The 20,409-nt window shown below is 44.0% G+C and overlaps 1 protein-coding gene across 2 annotated transcripts in view; it reads right to left on the reverse strand.

The window, feature by feature from the left end:
• LOC110979089 (uncharacterized) overlaps positions 1-20,409 on the reverse strand; it is a 78,053-nt gene that overhangs the window by 34,113 nt on the left and 23,531 nt on the right. The window contains exons 1-2 of one of the 2 annotated variants that reach the window (XM_022234612.2): positions 17,678-20,112; positions 93-781 (exon numbers count right to left, since the gene is read on the reverse strand). In XM_022234612.2, the coding sequence (XP_022090304.2) occupies positions 93-781; positions 17,678-17,709 (721 nt within the window). In that variant the 5' untranslated portion in view covers positions 17,710-20,112. Of the gene's footprint in view, positions 1-92; positions 782-17,677; positions 20,113-20,409 lie in introns of those variants that run through there. The other variant, XM_022234611.2, reaches the window with a different exon arrangement.

Raw genomic sequence — 20,409 nt, forward strand, 5'->3', positions numbered from 1 at the left:
ATAAGGGTAAATCCAGGCTCTGTGCATTTTTTTTATATTCCACATGGTTCGGCAGTGATACATTCCACATTATTAAACTCCTAGACACGTACCGCTGGATCTAGTTGGCAAGTTCCTAACGCACAGCCCGGCGGCGTTCTTGGAGCCCGCCGAGCTGAGTGTGTTCTCCGTGTTGCGGCTCTCTCGGTCGCTCTCTTTGCTTCGCGACCGCCGCTCCCAGTTCTCCTCACTGGCCACTGCCCCCTGCGAGGCGCTGCTGTTTGAGTCCGAGCTCCGGCTGCGGCTACGGCTGTGGGAGTGGCTCGGTGAGCGGCTCAGGCTTCGCGAACGGGGCGCTGAGCCCGAATGCGGCGACCGGTTTGCGGCGGCGGCAACCACAGCAACTGCGGCAGCAGTCTTGGCCGAGCCCGCTCGGCAGGCAGGCTTGCGTCGCCGGCTCCGCCCCTTGCGTGAGCCCCCGGAGTCTGAGTATGAGTCAGCATCCACCCTTGCGGTGGCAAACTGGTCCCTCAGGAAACGGTAATCCTGGTCCGATTGCTGGGTTGAGGGCAGCGGTTGGGGTGGGTCAAAGTTCGTCTCGCCGGTCCCCCGTGAGCTGCTGGAATGTTGGTAGTAGTTGGTGCCACGATTGTACGTTCGATCGCGTGGCCGATCGCGATATGACACAGGTAAACTTTCCTCCTCATGGTATGATCCCGAGTCCCTTCCGTAATGTCTATCGTATCCACGGCTGCCATATTCATAATTTGATCCCGGATGATCATATCTGTCATCTAGTGATCTGAAAAATAAGAAAAAAGAAAATTCAATCAAATGCTGCAGGAAGTCATTAAAACAAATTTAACAGGATATTAAGAAAACTGCTCGGGTAAGTTAATCTTGTAGTGGCATGCTTTGCGATTAATTTGAACAACTGTAACAAAGTCACACAAGCCATTAATTTAATCCAATATTTGGCTATTGACATCCAGTACAGCAGAGTTCATTTTAAAGAATTCTACAAATTTTCCGTAGCCATAAAAAAACAATTTTTGTTCTTGCACAATGCAATGTTTCCTGCAGGAGTTATTTAAAATAATCAACCAAAATCACAAATATTGACACATGTACATGTATGTGCATTTTTGCTTAAATTTTGACTTCTTTCAGAGAGCATTTCTTCCCACTTTCCTCAGCAAGCTCGGAACTGATTCAACAAACTCACCCAAATCCACTTTACAACATGTCAAAATTCGACTGGAACTATCATTACTTTAAAACATGTTTTCAGTTGAACTTGTCATTTTCAGCTATCACACTCGGAAGTATCCTACCGACGGCGCCCTTTAACAGTTGAATTCTGGGCAAGGGCACTTACTGGCTCCCCTTGTTTATCCACCGAGTAATGGCAGGCAAAGGTTTATTACGTTCTGGAATATTCTGGTTGGAGGCTGTACCTCCCTTATTGCATTTTCAATCACCGCGTCACCTTCAATTTAGACACCGTAATTAAAATCCTTGTCTGGAGCACCATGGGGGGGGGAGGTTTTAAGAGGATGAGCACAGGCAATCTTGCAATTTTATTGATTCAAAAACTTTTCTTTCTTTCTTTTAAATCAGGTTTGGAACTCGCAAACCTGGGGGACCGGCAGGTGTGTTTTTTTGTCCTTTCTGCCATGAAAGCATAACATAATCTGCAGGGACAAAGTAAGGGAGATAATGCAATGTGACTGCAGACTAGGGACAACTTTGGGTGGTAGACACTGTGGACATTTTCTTTCCAAAAAGGACCTTTCATCAAACTAGCATGGGCATTTTCTGGCAAGATTTTATTAGCTATGCAAATGATTAGCAATGCTCATCTACATGTATATGTTTATTACACGGACACTGGCCTTATAAGCCATGTTCCGAATTGCAAGCTGGTATGAGCATATGAATATGGTATGAGCATGCTTGAATAAACATGAACAGCCGTGAGGGTTTTGTAAATCTTAACCCTAACCCCCTAGGCTCTTGCACTAGAAAGCATACTGAACCTCACAAAATCCAACAGGTTCATGTACTTGTCTATGTACTTGTACATGCAGGTCACTGTACCAAACCTGATAAAATCCAACAGAATGAGCCCGTTGGAGTTTGAGTGATATGGTATGGATGAGTCTATGCAGTATAGGATGACTTGCATTGAACAGTACCAAACCTGACAAAATCAAGCATAGTCCAACAATTGGTACAGCAAGTCAGACACTGCACACAATGACTCCTGTGTGTCCCAACTCACACAGAATCCAACACCATCTCCCTGGGCCTTTCATCCCAAGTCTCACAAAATTCAACAGCAGGTTCCTACGGTACGGTACCAAACCTGCCAAAACCTGCCAAAACCTGCTGTTGGAGTATGGCAGGTTTTGGGCAGTTAGGGTTAAGGGCACAAATGTACTGCACACTACTTTCGGGTTTGCACAGCAGAGTGACCTATTCAGGTGTACATGTATGTACAATAAATGCTGACACAGGAATGTTTTTAAAAATGTAAATTCAGAGTTAAAAAGTTAGTTGAATGTTTCGCATTGTGATTATTATATCATGGATAAAATTACATTTCCATTTTTTTTTACATGTAAAGATTCACTCTAAGGAAACAGGGCTAAAGGTTGACAGAGTTCAAACTCAAATGTAAAGTGTATGATGACTTTCTCTTGAGAAGTTTTCTGATTGGGTGATCCACACTGGAATCATGGAATATACCACTGTAAGAACCTTTGACATTTCCAACAGGCTGGTGGACAGCTAGGCCCAATATAGGACAATCCAGCCTCCCCACCACAAATTGTTGGCAATGCCAAAAAAGTGCTTCTCATGGGCAAGGCCTGGTTTGCCAATCCACTCAGGGGAAATTGTACAAAGCCTACAGATCAATCAGAAAAGCCTTCCCAACCAACCCTGATGCCCTGTCTAACCGAGCCAGTGTCACTTGAAACCAACTTCATTACTGAGATTTTTATGGGGGGGGGGACAAACCATATCTTTCTCCAGAAAACCTCTTGGGGCAAGGTTCCAGCCTCCACACCTCTTGCATTCTGAACTCACAGGGAATCCAGGTTCAGACTTCGGGAACCTTGGACCGATGGGACCAATCCTTCAAATCCGATTATGCTTCACTTTCAGACTTCTCCTCCCAGTGCTTGCTAATTAATTGGGTCTCAACACAATCATGCCGCAAAGCTAGACATGATTTTGTGTTTGCACAGGGGCACTTTAAAAAATCTATTCCTCTTTCAAAAGGTTGGTCTATGTTTTTAAACACAAAAAACAAACAAAAAGCATATCAAAACATCCTGGTAAAATGTTTAGGCTGATGAAAATGTTTAGGCTTAAAATTTGGCTTGTTGCTTTGCAGTCATCGAAGAATCACAGAACTGTGAATCATGACACGCATAACTTCTTTTGGAAGCATGCACAACTGAACATACATAAATCTTCACAAAGGTTTCTTTGTACCGATAAATAAAAATCAGCCTTCCTGCAGTCTTCCTGCAGCAAACCTCGTCTTTTCGCCGATTGTGTTCGGCATGACATATCGGGTCTGTTTTCACTTCGGTTTTCTGATGACCTATCACTTTCTGAAGTCACATGGTTACCGGAAGAAGTCAGCGATTGGACTGTCCATGAATGGGTACTCAGTAGCAGTTGGGATGCATCAACATGACAACAGGAACTGTCGGATGATTTTGAAGGATTGAGGGAGTGGGCACCCCTCAGAGAAGCATATTTAAGAACTATAGGTGGATTTGGGAGGAGTGAGCAGGAATGCAATTTTTTTTTCGTGGATAATTGGAAGTATTGGGGATGGTGACAAGCAAAAAGGCCTAGGCGATTAGCGTTCCACCAAGACAATTCCATGTAAAAATGAACTTTCTCCAAGAAGATGCAATGTAATGATCTGGACAGAAAAAAATTTTGAAGCAAGCACTGCTGAAAATAAATAACAAGGGTGAATATATATAAAAACATAGGGAATATGCCATTAACCCTAACACTCCATAGGCCTAATACTAAAAACTACTGCTTCGTAGTAAAATGTAGCATACAGCGGTGTCACTTGTATGAGGACATGACCTTATTGTTCTCTGAAGCCATAAAATACGGTAAAACAATGTACCATTCAGTGCGGTGGCACTATGAAATACATGACTTCATTGTTCTCTGTAAAAATAACAATGGAAGAGCCCCAGCCAGAAATAGTAATCTGTAGCGCTAGGTCCTTCAGGCACATACTACGACGACGTAGTAGTTTGTAGTACTGAGTCCTATAAGGCCAAATGATATGCCACACTCTGAAAACAACCTAGTCCAAATGTGGACTGATTTGCCTAGTTGTTCAACATTGACTACGGATTCAGTCAAACACCGGCGCTACGTTGGCAAATCATGCTTTCTGACAAGATTCCTATTCGATGCCTTTGAAATATCAATGAACTGACTAAAAAAATCTAGTCAGGTTGACTACTTCCCAGTTGCACGCAGCTGACCCTGAAGACTTGGTCAAATTTTACTGAATTCTAGTCTGAATTCTAGTCTAATAGAATTCTACTGATCCTTTTTAGAGTGCAGGCAGTTAGGGTTAAACAGGTTACTGCTAGTTACATACAAAACACAATGACATCTGTTTATAAACGTACCCCTGCAGGGCCTGCATAAGGGGGTCAAATAAACAAGAGGCTGGGTGTGAATAATTGTATAGAATCCACAGATTTACCACTGATGGGCTTTATACATTTAGGAAGGTTTATTAGCTTTCCACCTGTGATACATCCACCACATGCATTCAACATGGGTTTATATTTTGCCGGTATTATCCTGGACAATGCAAAAAACACACATGTGCAACCCGGCCCTATCATTTACAGCATTACGCATTCCTCTTCTACATCTACATGGAGCTACTGTACTGTACTCTACAAGTCTTGCTATGCAAAGCAGGATGCTACGTGCAGATTGTACATAAGTGACCCACTCTGCAAAAATAACTCACACGTCACCAGAGCCACTTCTGGGTTAAAGGCCTTTGAAAGAATCTTGCACAGTGTTTAAAGCAATACAAATTCTCCACATTTTAACATCTACACAACGTCCATTTTCATCGTACCGTACTGAGTGTGACACATCCAAGCAAAGAGCTCAGATTCCTCAATCTAATACAAAGTCAAACTCAAACGTGGCTCCGGTGACAAGAGACTCACTTTTTGTTGCGGGTCGCATATACATGTACATGTTCAAAGAAGCTTGTTTCTGTATTCTAATTTCTATAACCAGAAGAGTTAATCCTCCTTTTCCTTATCACTAGCAAATATTCTAATACCTTGCTACCAATCTAAAAGCCTGTCCGTATCAAGCTCTGGCCTATTTCATGTCCACACACCCACCCCCACACAAACACTCCTTTTTCCCTTGGTTAATGCATGACAGTGCACGGTGCATCTCATTATAATGCACTAGTTCCACGCCGACAATCGCTCGCTTCCCGGGTCGGCCACAATATAATCAATAGGCATGTGCGTCAGCAGGCATCATGTGATGTTTACACACGGCGGAGGGTTTATAAATAATCTTGACGCTGTGGTGTGGCTGGTGCATGCAGTTGTCCGTATGAGGGGACGGGGGCTTTCTATCATAATTGGAAATCTAATCTACCCTGTAATTTTCCATCTGAGCAATTGGGGGACAGCGTCATGTTATTTTCATGTCCAGAAATATTGAGGATCTTTTCTTCAGTCAGTGAAGCATGCAGAAACATGAATATTTGAGAGAGAGAAAAAAAAATGAACTTGCAATCAATCAAAATGCTTTGAAATTGTGTTGAAAAGAAAGAAATTTAAATGTGAGTAGCAAAGTTGCTGAATGCTACATACACAATGTACACATATACAGCAAGTGCAAAGCACATGTACTGTATTCGTGCTGAGATGTACTAGTTAAAAAGTACATATTCAGGTATTAAATGTGAACTTCCTTTGTGTAACATTTTTTTAAATAAGTACTGACTTGACATGTAGTACTAGTCCATCATGTACAGTGCGTATAACGCAGCTTCAGTTGACTTCAATCACTAAGTGCAAAAGTTGCTTGACAACTTCAATGTACAGTGCATGTATTTCATTTCTCAAAGCTGGGTAGCATTTTGTGTATGATATTAATTTCCGATGGAGGCCAATTGTAACAGAAATGTAACACATACAGCAGAAAGAGTTTACTCTTGTATTACATTAACCCTAACTGCCTTGGCTCCTGCACTAGAAAGCATACTGAACCTCACAAAATCCAACAGATTCATGTACTTGTCTATGTACTTGTACATGCAGGGTAGTGTACCAAACCTGATAAACTCCAACAGAATGAGCCCGTTGGAGTTTGAGTGATGTGGTATGGATGGGTCTATGCAGTATAGGATGACTTGCACTGAACAGTACCAAACCTGACCATATCAAGCATAGTCCAACAATTGGTACAGCAAGCCAGACACTGCACACAATGAACCCTGTGTGTCCCAACTCACACAGAATCCAACACCATCTCCCTGGGCCTTTCATCCCAAGTCTCACAAAATTCAACAACAAGTTCCTCAGGTACGGTACCAAACCTGCCCAAACCTCACAAAACCTGCTGTTGGAGTATGGCAGGTTTTGGGCAGTTAGGGTTAAACAATTTTTTTTTCACTCCCTCTGTCTTTCGACAATGTTATTTTTAACATAAAAATTGTCTTGGTTCAAGCAGGTTAGGCATGATACGGTTCGGTAATAGTCCTGTCAGTCTATTTCCAGAGACTGATCACTGCAAATGCTCCCAAAACAAATAATTCGTATTTCCTTTACAAGTTGAAACTTTTTTAGAACCCTTCTCCGTCATTGCTCCTGGTATCGCCACCTTCCTTGCTCTTTGCCGACCTTACAAATCAGCCGATCACGCTGTCACGGGGGTACGCGGGTACCGTTGTGTGCGTGCCAAGATGGGAAGATGAAAACAACATTGATTGGACTCTGGATACGCCAAGCATACACACAGCTGTCGGACTGGCCCGAATGAGATCTGCATTTGTGCACTGCTCGTCTGCACAGATATGACACGCGCTATTAAATGTACACGGGGCGGGAGGTTGGAGAAAAAAAAGGCCATGTGGTTCAAAACTAGACAGCAGTATCGACACACTGCCCTACTTTTAAAAACGCAGATGACATTTGATGAACCCAACTGAGGGGAAATATCGGTTTGCTTGTTATACTCTTGAAAATATAACGCATTCATCCTCTTTTTGCCTGTGTTCAACTTCTACATGCGCGTATGTTATTCAGTAAACTATTAAAACATAAATATCATCTCTTCCAATTAAATATACTTTTTCTTAATAGCGCTTCTGCCTTATTTTGGATCTGCATGCATTTAAACTTTCCTTTATGGAGGAGGATTTCCTTATGGTCCAACTGACTACTTCGCAGGGTATTTCCACTTCAATCTGACATTTCACTCTTCATGTTTTCATCACCAGTAAGGTACCTTAGCCACTGGAGAAGAATGCTACTCCTGCCTTTAAAGCAGGTTGAAATTGGAAAAAAACTTTCCCGTCCTCACCACAAAAAAATTTCCCCCAGAGGCATACTGCATTGCTCCATATTGCTTTCACACAATTGGCGGTATGTGCAATGCAACCAACCCTGCCAGGAACACCAGGAAAAGAAAAAACCTGCCATGCAGAATTCGTGGCCAAAACAAATTGGTCTCTGGCTGTCCTCTGGCAACTGGCATTTCAACAGAGGCCAGCCCATTTCCCCAGTGTCTGCCATGTGCAAATAAGCCAAGCAGCGCTGCCTTGCCTGCCTGTCTGCCTGCTGTAACTCACACCAGCGAGCTCATTACCCATGCAGCCAGACTCCTCCATTCTTCCTCAAGGCCACTGATGGGGACAGGAGGTGAGGTCGCAAGCTGGATGCCACAGCACGCATCAAAATATTATAATCAGAACCCTCTGCTATGCTGACAGGTCGCCTGGCTGGCAGGATTCGGCTGGTTGGCTGCGCAGCCATGACCAACCAACCGCAATCATCATCATCCCCGCCTATAAATAATGCACCCCTTTAGTGTGTAAGGGTCAATATGTCATAACACCATGCAGGGGAACACTGTGCTAACCTTCCATACAGTTCCTGGTGTAGACCACTGCACAAAGGGAGGCTTATATAATTTCAGGTTGTGCAAACCTTGAGGGGACTGTGTATTAAGCCAGGTCTACACCAGGTTACCCCTTAACTAGAAAACAGTTCCAGGGGCATTTTGGGCTTTTAGGGTGATCCCCAGCAAAAGGAAGAGCAACAGTCAAGGAAAGAAGTAATGAAATCCAGCATATAAGGCTGATTAAAATTAATTCCTTGTTTATCATCACTTAAAGTAATTTTTTTTGGGCCAGGAGGACCTTTAACATTTGATATTTCAAGTTTGTATTTTCCAGACTTTTCAGATAGTTTAAAAATACCTTTCTTGTACAGAATTTTAATACTCGAGTGTTCCAGAAGAGCATGATCAGATCAATTGGTCATGGTTAAGGGCAGGACTAGAGAATTAAAAAAAAACCAGACCAAATGTAACATTCAATACACATTATGTTGACCATATATTTAACCTTTTTCTGTTTTACAACTTACCAAACATTGTGTGATAACAATATCTTACCGATTTGTACATATATGGCCAAACATTTTTCTAGAAACCAAAATAAATATCCAAATTAACATAATATTAACACAGCATACGTCACAAAAACGTGTTTATATTTTCCCAGTTTTCCAAGTTAGCTGAAACAAGTGTACATGTACACGCAAGCAACATTAATGTGCTGTAGATAAACAACACATCAGAGCTTGTGTATTAAAGTACAAGTCAAACCTAATCTTATTTTTTTCTCCCTTTAAATTAGATTGTCCAGATTGTAAAATCTCATCAAGTTCTCATTTGAGACAATTGCTCTTCCCAGCATCTCTTAATCCAGTGGAATTACAGCACTGACTTGGTGGCATTTCCCTCTTATTTACCATTCTCAGCTTGGCTGGCTTAATTTGTTTTTCCTGGGATGGGGACCCCAAACATTGCAATGACGCAGGTTTCTTTCTCTGTGTCCTCAAATTTCCTGCCCTTTAATCTGAAGCCTGACAGTATGAACCTCCAAGTGAGGAAGCAGCCCCATGAATAAAGGGTTTTTAAAAACTGCAGCCATTACACACACACACACACACTGTCAAAAGAAAAAAACAGGTTTGCCTTGAAAACACATTAGGAAGGAAGACTGGTTGAAAAGTCTGGTAATACTTGAAATCCCCACTTAATCCCTGGTCTGAATTACTGGCTTAGGTCAGGTTATTGTTATGCAAATTGTGTGGATGCTGCAGTAGTAACCACAAAGTTGTCAACAGGGTAATGAGGTCACCTTCAGGGATGGACTCAACAACTCTAAAAATCCCTCAGATCAATGTGGACAGGACTGGTCGATTCAGACAAGAGGGGAGGCACAGTAAACTGAGAGGGGCATTCTGGGAGAAAAAAACACAAGCCCCCCCCATGGGCGTGTTGGGGAGGAACTAAAAAAACAACAACACAGGTCTTGAGAGTATTCTCAGGCATTGGGCTAGTGAATATCTACAAACCTACATTTGTAAATGACTCTCCCTGATGGTCTGTGGACACAGGCCACAAAGGCAATTCAATTTCCAAATTTTGTACAGCCTTGGATTTGTCAACAATGTCAATGGAATTATCTAGCAATTATGTAAGAACTTGTTATGTCCTAACAAACAATACTACAAGTAGGCAAAACTCAACATCCTTGATGTATTAAGAAATGCTAAAAGTTGGTATACTTTTTGTCATGCCCATTTTCAAGACTACACAATTAGACCACTGGGACCCTGGTCCAGGATAACAGCAAGATGAGATAGAGAGCAAATCAACTTTCACCAGGTAAAGCTTGGAGCGCCACTGCAATACTGTGTGAAGTGTCAACCTGGCATGTCATCCACAATTGAATTCCTTTTTTGTTTTTCCTATTATCAAATTTGCCTTAGCTTAGGCAACCTGGCCTCAAAAGCACACGGTGAACAGTTATGACAGCTGTACACTTTCGGGACTCATTCCTCTCCATACAGTAATCCTGCGACATGTTTCAAGCACCAAGCCAACACTCTATTGGAAACTGCTCCTTTTTTAAAGAATGTTTCCTGTCAGGATCGGGCGGTTGTGTTTCAGGCACTGCAGGGCACTCAAACAGCGGTTACACGTATATAAGTACATTGCATTAAAAAGCAGGCTTCCACAGACTGGCACTGGATGCCAAGAGCTTGGCAGACATCTTCATGTTGAGCTTTGTGACTTTCCCACCTAGTCTTCAATGTAGATCTAAACCCCTTAAAAAGAAGACGAAGTACCTGTCAACTAACCTATTTTAAGAACAAACCAACATGCACATGCATTCCTACGGTTAAAGACAGCATCGTCCCGGCGCACCAGTGAGAGTGAACAAATAAGCACATCCTTGAATCATACATATGAGTCACTCGTTTCAAACAGCGATGTCTGCAGTGTACATGTACGCGTACATAGTACACACACGCAGGTACTTGCTTCAAACTTGTGCAAGTTGTGTTGCCAATACAATACCTTTGTGATTTTCATTAAAATGTACACAAAATTTTACATGTACACAGGTACACGTACCTGTACAAACGGCGCTTTCACAGAACCTCAACACCTTGTTAATACCGACTCAGTTCCAAATAAGGAGGTACCAATAATGACAGGTGGTGCACAATGATGTCCATGTACATAACCCTAACCCTCCTCAATCCTTCACCTGTTGGAGGACTGAGGAGTGTTAGGGTTAAGCAGCAGTACAAGCATATGAGACAGGAAAAAGAATGGGACTTGTTGGAGCAAAAACTCCTCTGCATTAGACAAACATCACAGTCAGTACACCTTGCTGTGAATCCAACGACAGACTTTCCTGTTCCTTGTGGGAAAAAACTGTGGATCCAGAACGCCAGCATGATTAATCACTACAATTTCCAGACTGCATTCCATCCAGCACAAGACGAAAACCCCTAAGAAAAAAAAAGGGGGGGGATCTGGGATACGAAGGGATAGAGAGGGTCAAGAACACGCCTCAGACTTTTGAACCTGGTACCTGGTTCGCCTTATTTGGAGAAGATCGGGCAGAGGCCGGGTTCACGCAGTCTGTGAAAAATCTTTGTCGTGGTAAACAGATGGATCTGTAGCTAGCTGTGCATGTACATGAACCCAATCCACAGACTGGGCACTCTTGTATAAACCGTGCCAGGAGCTGGCGCGGCATTTTAATCCGGTGCACAGCATTAAAAAAAATGCAGTCCCACCAACGTGCCATGTTTTGCCGAGTTTTTCCTGACAGCTGGAAGTGGTGAGGGAAGGCCACCAACCTGCCGTATTCCAGGCACACACGGTGGCAAGCTGACAGCGTGACATAAGACCCTGCTGTCCGTCGTGTTGTAGGTGTGCTTACATGTAGCTCGTCAAACAACTCAACTCAGTCTGGGATGCAGATCGAGACTGGACTGCAAAATCATTTTCTTTCCTTCAACACATTCAACCAATATTCGTAATTCAAATTACCGGTACATTTGCATTGATGCATGTCCTCTGTCTTCCTGCTGAAGCCCTGACAACAAGTAGGAATTCTGGTTCCAGCCATATTTCAATCTAAATTGCGAATGATTTTCACTCTAAATCATCTTGTCCCTAGTTTCACTCTTTCGAATTTAGAGAGTGTGATATCATGAATAATAATATAAAAAAAAACCCACCAAAGATCCGAGATCTCATTTCCATGTCATTCTCTATTTAACCCCTTCCCGAAACACGAATTGATCATTTCAAGTATGGGCGGGGGGGGGGAGAAATCAGTCAGCTGACACCCGCATTTTGTTACACCCCACCAAGGAACATGTACATGTATGCACAACTCCCCTCTCCCCCTTCCATAATGCCTCTACCTCCTATTTTTCAGGTAACGCCCTGCTGTACTATTGAGCTTCCGGACACCACACTTTGGGACTTAAATGGGTGATGCATTAGCACTAATGATTTAATGGAAGTCCCCGTTTTCTTTTTCTTGGGGGGGGGTGGCGGGGCAGGCTCTTAAAAGCTAAAAGCTCCAGAAAGTCAACCAAGCGAGCCCTGTCCATCCCTACAGAGTCCACATTAAAACCTGTCACGTGAGTTGGACCAGACTGCAGGCACCCTGCTATTTACAATTCCCCCTAGCTAATTCCGGCCTGAATTTCTCCACTCCGGTTTATTTACAATGCCATCAAACCCGTTTATGATGTGCTCAGGATTGTTTAATCCGGGACATATTGTGGTTGGATTACAGGGTGGGTTCTAAGAGTTCAAGTCTCGGTCCTGTGGGCTTGTGGTCCTGTGACAAGCCCACGGCAGTATCCTATTCTTGTACATGTATATAGGGCCGGCAACGCATTGTACATGAGTCAGGTTGGACAAAACTTTCTTTGTTGCTCCTAATTCACTGTCGAAGAAACATCCTAGGAGGAGGAGTATGAACATATCAACACCCAGAATCATATCTGTGGTTAGGAATATGGGTCATTTTGTGGCTGCCCTTAGGCCTTTTTGGCTCAACCACCCTGTAGGTTCCTTCTTTTGTAATTTAGCCTTGTGGTTGCATTGATGTTAGAGACATTCTCCTGATATATTCACAGTAATTTCACTGGTTTTCGTCAGCTTTGGAATGACACCTGAATGGTTTCCGTTCAATGGAACTAAATCCCTGCAACATGACTTCAACTACATGTGTGGTCTTGCAGACAACAGCGAATGCGCAAGGGGGTTTTCATGGCATGAGCACTGCATCTATTAAATTCATAACGGATACAAGAAATACAACAGACACTAAAGTGTCAAATGTTTTAATCTCAAACATCCACGTGTGTCCATTTTCATTTCCAAGCCACTCTGAATCCAGCAGATTTGCAGTAACTACAAAAAAAATCCAACCACATGTATCTACAGGCTGGGAACTGAAATCTAGCACAGCAATCTACAGGGAGGAAAACCTGTCAATAGATGGAGCAAATACAACCACGCCCAATGAAATCACAGAAAGCATCATTCATCCTGTGTGCTCTAAGTGACGGGCTGCATTGCCATGGCACATTGCCCAGTATTTGTCTTCTTCCGGAGTGGGGGGGGATAGGTACAAGTACATGAAGGGATGGCGGGTTGCATATTCCGCTGACGTGATTCGTAGCCTGATGTGCTTGCTCTGTGGGCATGGCCCCGGCCTAGCTTGGCCTGGTCTTGGTCCCTCCATTCTCAAGCCCTGCATGTCTGTGCACGTGCCTGCCTGCCTGCCTGCCAGCATGCGTGCGTGCGTGTGAAACATGCAGCCGGGCAAACAGGGCGCCGGCCTGAAATGTCAGATTCATTAAATATTACGCCCGCTGCCTGCATGATTGCGATGCCAAGGGGGGAAGGCTATCATCGGGTTTCAAATTGGATGAGCACACTGTATTTGCAGTTTCCCCGTAGCTGCATCGGTGCCATTAATGAATGTACATGTATAGGCAAGCTGTATGGAAGGCAAGAGTTAACCTCACAAGTATGTATACAGTACCTAAAAATGTCAACCTGCTGAAGTTGTTTGAAATAACATTTAAAAGGCATCCCGTTTTCTGCATGGGTATCATATCATTTCATGTCAAACTGAAAAGAGGGCCATCAAGTTTCAAATCCTCTTATGCAAAGATGCATTCTTGACAGAGTTGTCCTGTCAGTCAAAATAAATCAAATGACCCGTGTGCCTGGGTACTGTGGCAGATTAACCGGAACGCATTTTTCGCTGCCTGCGACTGTTGCAGCAGCAGGAGGATTAATTAATGTATTTGGCAATTTTACCCTGGGCTGCATTTTATAACAGCCGTCTAGCACCTTGACTTTGAATATGAATCACTGCTATTTTCTCTTTTTCACAGGATGTAAGCCCGTGTCTTCAAATTCAAAATGGAAACACATTTTGGAGTTAAGATGTAATTACCGCACAGTTGTAATTAGTGCACAGTTAGTCCAAATGAAACATTATATTCGGCAGTCTTCAATCCCCCAAATGGAGTTGTTACAATGCACCGTGAAGGGATGATAAAACCAAACTGCCAGTCATATTACCAACCCTACCTGACATAAATGTAACAGTAAACAAACATCCCCGTCCAGGGCCTCCCAATCCATCCATCCACCCATCCATCCATCCACCCGAGCCTATTATTAGATTAATCCTCCCACACAGGCAAACACAATCCCCCATCAATAATCGACCAGGAACAGCTCGGTGGCGCACAGTGTACTGTGCCAGCCAGCAGTACAGGCCGAGCCATTCCCAAGCCAGGAGCTTGCCATGGCTGGCAAAGTGCACACCAATCCCCCTGCGGGCAAGGGGCTGCTCTCTTCTCTTCTCTTTTTTTGGGGGGGAGGGGGGGTTCTTTTTTACTCCCCTAACCAGACCCCTTCAATTTCTCTTCGGTGTTCCACCTGGAAAAGGTCAAGCCTCGGTTATAGGACAATTGACGCCAGCCCCACAAGCTGGCGGGCCAAAGCGGATGGGGTACGAGGAAGGGGCGAGGGAAGCAACATGAGGCATCACCGTGCAAGTGGTATATTAGTGGGACTGCCGCAGAGAGCTTGGGAAACACTTTTAAAGGAACTCATCTTGCCAAAGAGATGTTGAATGAAAGTGGTAAGCCTTGAGTGTGAAGAGGAACATGCACATCTCAAACACGTTTCACATACAGTACATGTACCAATTCACACCTCCTCATTTACAAATTTGAAAGTTTGGAGTAGAAATCTCGGAGGTTATTTGGGGATGTTATCTTGGGGGATCTCTAAGATTCTACAGTGTGACATACGCATACAGGGTACTGTTTTTTTTTTAAATAAATAAATGGTCTTTTCTGTATCGCTGACTTTCATCTCATGTTTCACAATGTCACAGAGTAACCCTTCTCCAAAGTACATGTACCTTCGACTCAAGAACAGCTTCACTGGTTGGATGCACTACTAAGCAAAGTCACTTGTTATTAAAGTTCTGATGGCACCCACAATAGCAGCGATCAGCCACTCATCTGGACATGCCCCTTAAAAGGACCCATCACCAGAGATTGGAATCTACTCAGTCCTGGTCTGATCCAATCTGGCAGAGAGGATAATTAAAAAAAGGACTATGGTCCAAGGCTGGCTGAAAGAGCCAAATTGATTCGGAAGGCATACGGTGAGAGGGGGGAGAGCTACATGTGCACTAGGCATACATCCAACTGCAGAACCAGTCAAGCCAAGGAGCAGCAGGCAGACATGACTTGATGGTAATTCAACACAACGTGTCACGTAATACGTTGCGAACTTTCAGAGGGGTTACGGGTGTGTAATTACACAAGTCACCGCACGGCAAGTGGACATCTGCGCACACACACGCTTGAAAAAATATCACCCTAGTTCAACGACACTGCACACCGGCCATTTTCGCAGATGATCAGCAACAACTACCATTCCCACTTCGAATTCCCTAACCTCCGTGAACTATGATTTAAATGTCACAAATCCAGTCATCAGACAAGCAAATTTGCGGTGACAGGACCATCACATGTCATACATGTACATGAGTGAAGGCAGAGCTTAGAGTCATGTCATTTGATTCAAACATGTCCAGTCTGCCAAACGATGTGGAAGCTATCAACTCAAGATAAAATTGAGGAAAATCTGTAGTTTCAGAAAGCAGCCCTTGAACATACAACAGAGGAGTTATCAAGGGTAACAATTTACTGTTGTTGATAAGGCAGATTTTCTATAACTGATATATGTATTTCAGAAAGCTGGAATGAAATAACTATCCGGTACATACACTTTCATGTTGTAATCTTACAAACAGTAAACAAAATATTTTCATTCCTTGTGACTGTGTGGAACCAGACGAATCCCTGACAAATTGCCAGTGACAAGAATTCACAACAAACAAACATGACTCAATTCCACACTACTTTTCTAAGTTGATCCCTGCTGTACACGTGGCACTAGAGACCTTTTTATGTACACACCCCACACACTCCCGGGCACAGGGCTAATGAGAGATTCCCGATTACTGCAAATACATCACTGCCCTGCCAGAGACATGCATGTGTGTCCAATCATAGCTGGTCTAATCATGGGAGTCTGTACAAGTCCAAATTTAGAGTCGAGTTGGCACTGTGCCACGCCACACCTGTCACTACCTCACAGATGATAACAGAAGGTGGATGTCATCATTCATTAACGATCCATGTATATGCATCCACTTACAAGAATAAATAAATGCACTTTTGTATCTGATTCACAGAACATACATGTAGGGGGGGCCTACATATACATGTATGAAATTGTTTTCTAACTTGTGAGGGATACAAGCAATGCAAATGCATCCGATGAGCAAAAAGTAGGTGATTTTGTCCGACGTACAAGAAAAAATCCACAACCATGTTCAACCACAACAAATCATTTTCCACGACTCGGTGTATTTTGCAACTGCAAAGAACAGTTTCAAAGAAACCTTTGAAACTTTTATCTGCTACAGTGATTTGTTTTGCACCAATCCCTGCAGCCTTGAGGGGCCGATTGAAAAGCAGCCACATGAAAAGCGTTGGGGCGCAGAAAGAAAAGCACAAGGTTTGCAGCGTTCCAGTGCTGCTATTGTCCTTTGGTTTGCTCTGTGTAGGAGAGGAATAACCAGTGCTGGCAAACAATAATAAATCCAGACTGGCTGGGAGAAAAAGAGAGACTCAACTATTCACCACGGAAACTGTTGTCGTGGGAGGTTGCACTCTGAACAACCCTGAACAGGAAAACAGCCTCGGCTAACTTGTCTACATTCATGTGCCTGCCGCTGATTGTATCCTTTTCTTGTGGAGTTGGCCAAGTCTGGCTTTAATAACAGCGCAAGGCTGGAGGTCAAGCAACGGGATTGGCTAGCAGGGAGAGTGGAGGGGGGGAGGGAGGGAAGGAAGGAAGGGCCTTGTGAATGTGGTTAGCAAGTCCGGTGTGACTCATATACCTCCAGCTCTGGTGTGGCTGCCAGCCTTTAGGGACCATCATGGTGGGTACATTACGAAGCTGAACATGATGATGAAGCTGAGCATGAGCATGAACACAGCAGCTGCTGAACAAGTCTGAACGACTGTACTCCCTGGGAATATCCTTATATATGAGGCCTGTGCACACTTCACTGCTTAGTATACATGTACATGTACATGTATGTATTAGACAGCACTAAGGAATGAGTTTATCACATTTGTGCACAAAGACGTACAAGCATCAGTAAGGAGTATACAACAATACGAGTACATGAAACACAGTAGCCACAAGCAGCGTGGCATACCATCTTCCTCTATAGACATTACACATGTGCTTTGGTAGATTTGAATTTAAAAGGTGTTAAACTGACACTGTAGTCAGATTTACATGTGCATGTACAGTGTATGTACACTGTAGGCCTACCAAGGCTACCCATAGTGAATTGAATTTCTCAAAGTGAGGCAGGCTCACCTGTAGCTTGGCCTGAGCAATTAAAAAAAAAAAAACCAACCTCTTTCTGCTCACAACTGTTCCCCCGCTCATTTCGGACGGAGCAAAACTGCTTCTTGGTTCTGATCCGTTCCATGCAGGTGATAAGCGCTACAGTGCACCTACCAAGAGTGTGGCACAACAGGCGTGTGCTTTTACATAGTCAGTGCACCACGGTGGATGCACAGTGCCGCTGATGGTCTTGATGCACTGAATGTACTGTTTCCAATTCCAGATGGCTCTACCAAAATGGACAGGCCACATTACCCAGTTGGGCTCCTGTGATATAGCATTGTTGGTACATGTATGTACCTGTGCCAGTACAACGACCAAGGTGTACACACTGCAAGTTAGTGCCTGGTCGAGTTCAAAGCAGTCATCCGTGCATGGGAATCGAGAGTATTATTGCTTCCCAATATGTGTACCAACCTGCTGGCGTCCATGTTGCGTATCCATGTACCTTGTAATCAATGCCCACATGTGCTCGCCCGATTTCTAAACCTGCGACCGACCGTCGGCGTCAACCTGGTTCTTTCCTTTCAGAAGTCCCTCCGAATAACAGGTTTGGTGAATGTGATCGGACTGGAGGCAGGCACAGGGTGGCCAGATCCCATTACACCTGACTAACAATGTGGAGTCCTTGAAACGTCTTGAACCGGGCTCTCGGAACCGATTCAACCCATTCACAATGTAACCTCTGCATCCCTTTTAACTCACTAAAAGAAAGGCCTTCTCAGCAGCAACCCGCTTTTTTTTTCTTATTGGTCTTTGTGCGTAATGAAATCCAGTGCCATCCAGGGTACTGCCGGGCCTGTTTCAAGTTCACTATGGCGAGGGGGAACAGAAAATTGGTAGTTTCAATGTTCAGCACAAGCCAGCTCAAAATCAATGCTCAGTCCAAACCAAACACTCCATGCAGTGTAAGTTGTTGTTGGGGGGAGGGGGCAATCTCAGATACTCTCAATCCCAGTGCCAACTGTGTCAACTCAACACAAGCAGACTCCTTAAGCCGCATGGAGTCTAAAAATCTAGTGCCATCCAAGCTCCTCGGTCAGTATTGCATTTCTGGAACAAATCTCGGCACGCACACGCTCACACTGCGACTTTTCATTTTCCCCTTCAGAATAACAGCAGTGCCACATCTCTCATTCCGGATGAATGCATGCATTCAAATGGCTCATCAACCGATCCATTCCCGGCTCTGCTTTTTGCGAAAAATCCACAGAAATGTAATCATGTATGAGTGAACATGTGCATTGCAAAACAGACTGGTCGGCCTTGTCCAAGAATTGTCTAATGTACAGAGCCACATAAAAAGCACCCGCCACACACAATAAAAAAATTAAAATGTATTCAGCAACAACAGGCGTCCAACCCGAGTCCCAAGCTCCGGTGATTCACACTAGCCACTATGCATCCACTTGAAATGGTTTAATTTGCATTTTGATGTCAATGGTCCCCCCCCTTCGCAGTTTCTATGCCCAGACTTCAAATTGACATGCCCCACTTGCCGCGTGTTGATGGTGGGTGAAATGGGCTTGCCCACAGCCATTGTGCGTGTCCATATGAATTGTTCACCTCTGCAGAGGGAGGGCCGTGTGGTGGTATTTGCATGGACATGTGCCTGCGCATTTGAATAATCACAATCAGCTCTCGGCAGCATGTGGCAGAACAATAGGCTTACAGTTTTCCCCCCAATGTTTACGACCTGTCCATACATGTAGCTTACAAAAACACAAGATACGGCTTGCAAAACAAAAACACACGTTATGTTTCAGTGCAGCAAAAAGGTGTTCCCAGCTCCACACTGCCGACAACAGAATTTAAAGCTGCTTTGTAAAGTTAGTCCCCCCTTGCAATAGAAGATGAAAAAAATTATGTTGTGCTGTTTCCTATCTGCTGTGGTTAACAATTCACCGCAAATGTAATGTGCAGTTCTGACTTCTTCCAGATGCCCAATGTTCCATTTATTGGTGATTGGAAATAGTGAACAAATGATACACAGGTGCACAATGCCGAGGATTTTTTCACGGGGTTGGAAGGAATTCTGTTGGTGTCTTTGGGAAGGAGGGCACTTCAGGTAACACTCCTGATTCAAAGTTCAGGTCGATAAGAAGAAATTACAGGCCATTATCATTCTTCCAACCCTACTCTAATTCAATTCACTGGAGTGCCGATGTCCTATTAGCATTTCTCCCCCCTCCCCTCCTTTCTTTTTTTCAAAGAGGAACTTGCGGGGATGATGACCTGGAGGCATTCCTCCACAAAGGTCGCCTGGCCCGAAGAGGTCACGGGAGAGATCACAGGGAGCTCTTGGTTTCTGTTTGCACCAGATGAGCGGCTGCGACAGCTGTCCCTGACAAACAAGATCCCGTAGGGAGAATCCCGCTCCAGGAAAACACCACCAGAATCTATTCTGGGAGGCCGGCCCGCTCCGATGAAACCCAAAATTACAACCCAAATTCCTGGTCTATGACTCCCCTCCCTCTCTTTTTTTTTTTTCCAGGCACATAAGTATCTGTAGTGGCAAAGCAGCCCTGATTTTGGCATCCCCTCTTGGGATTCTGTCATTTCCTTTGGGAATTTGGCTTGTTGCACACAGAGGGAGGTGGAGATGAACAGCCTCTTCTGAACTGATCCGGTCATCGGATGCATGCCAACATGGCTTGGAAATTGCGACATGCATGAAAATTATTATCAGCAATATCGGCACACACACACACACACACACAATAAAAGAGCTTAATGTGATGA

The sequence above is a fragment of the Acanthaster planci genome, linkage group LG16, assembly GCF_054643075.1.
Source record: "Acanthaster planci isolate LZ-2023a linkage group LG16, COTS_SCS, whole genome shotgun sequence".
NCBI classification, from domain to species: Eukaryota; Metazoa; Echinodermata; class Asteroidea; order Valvatida; family Acanthasteridae; genus Acanthaster; species Acanthaster planci.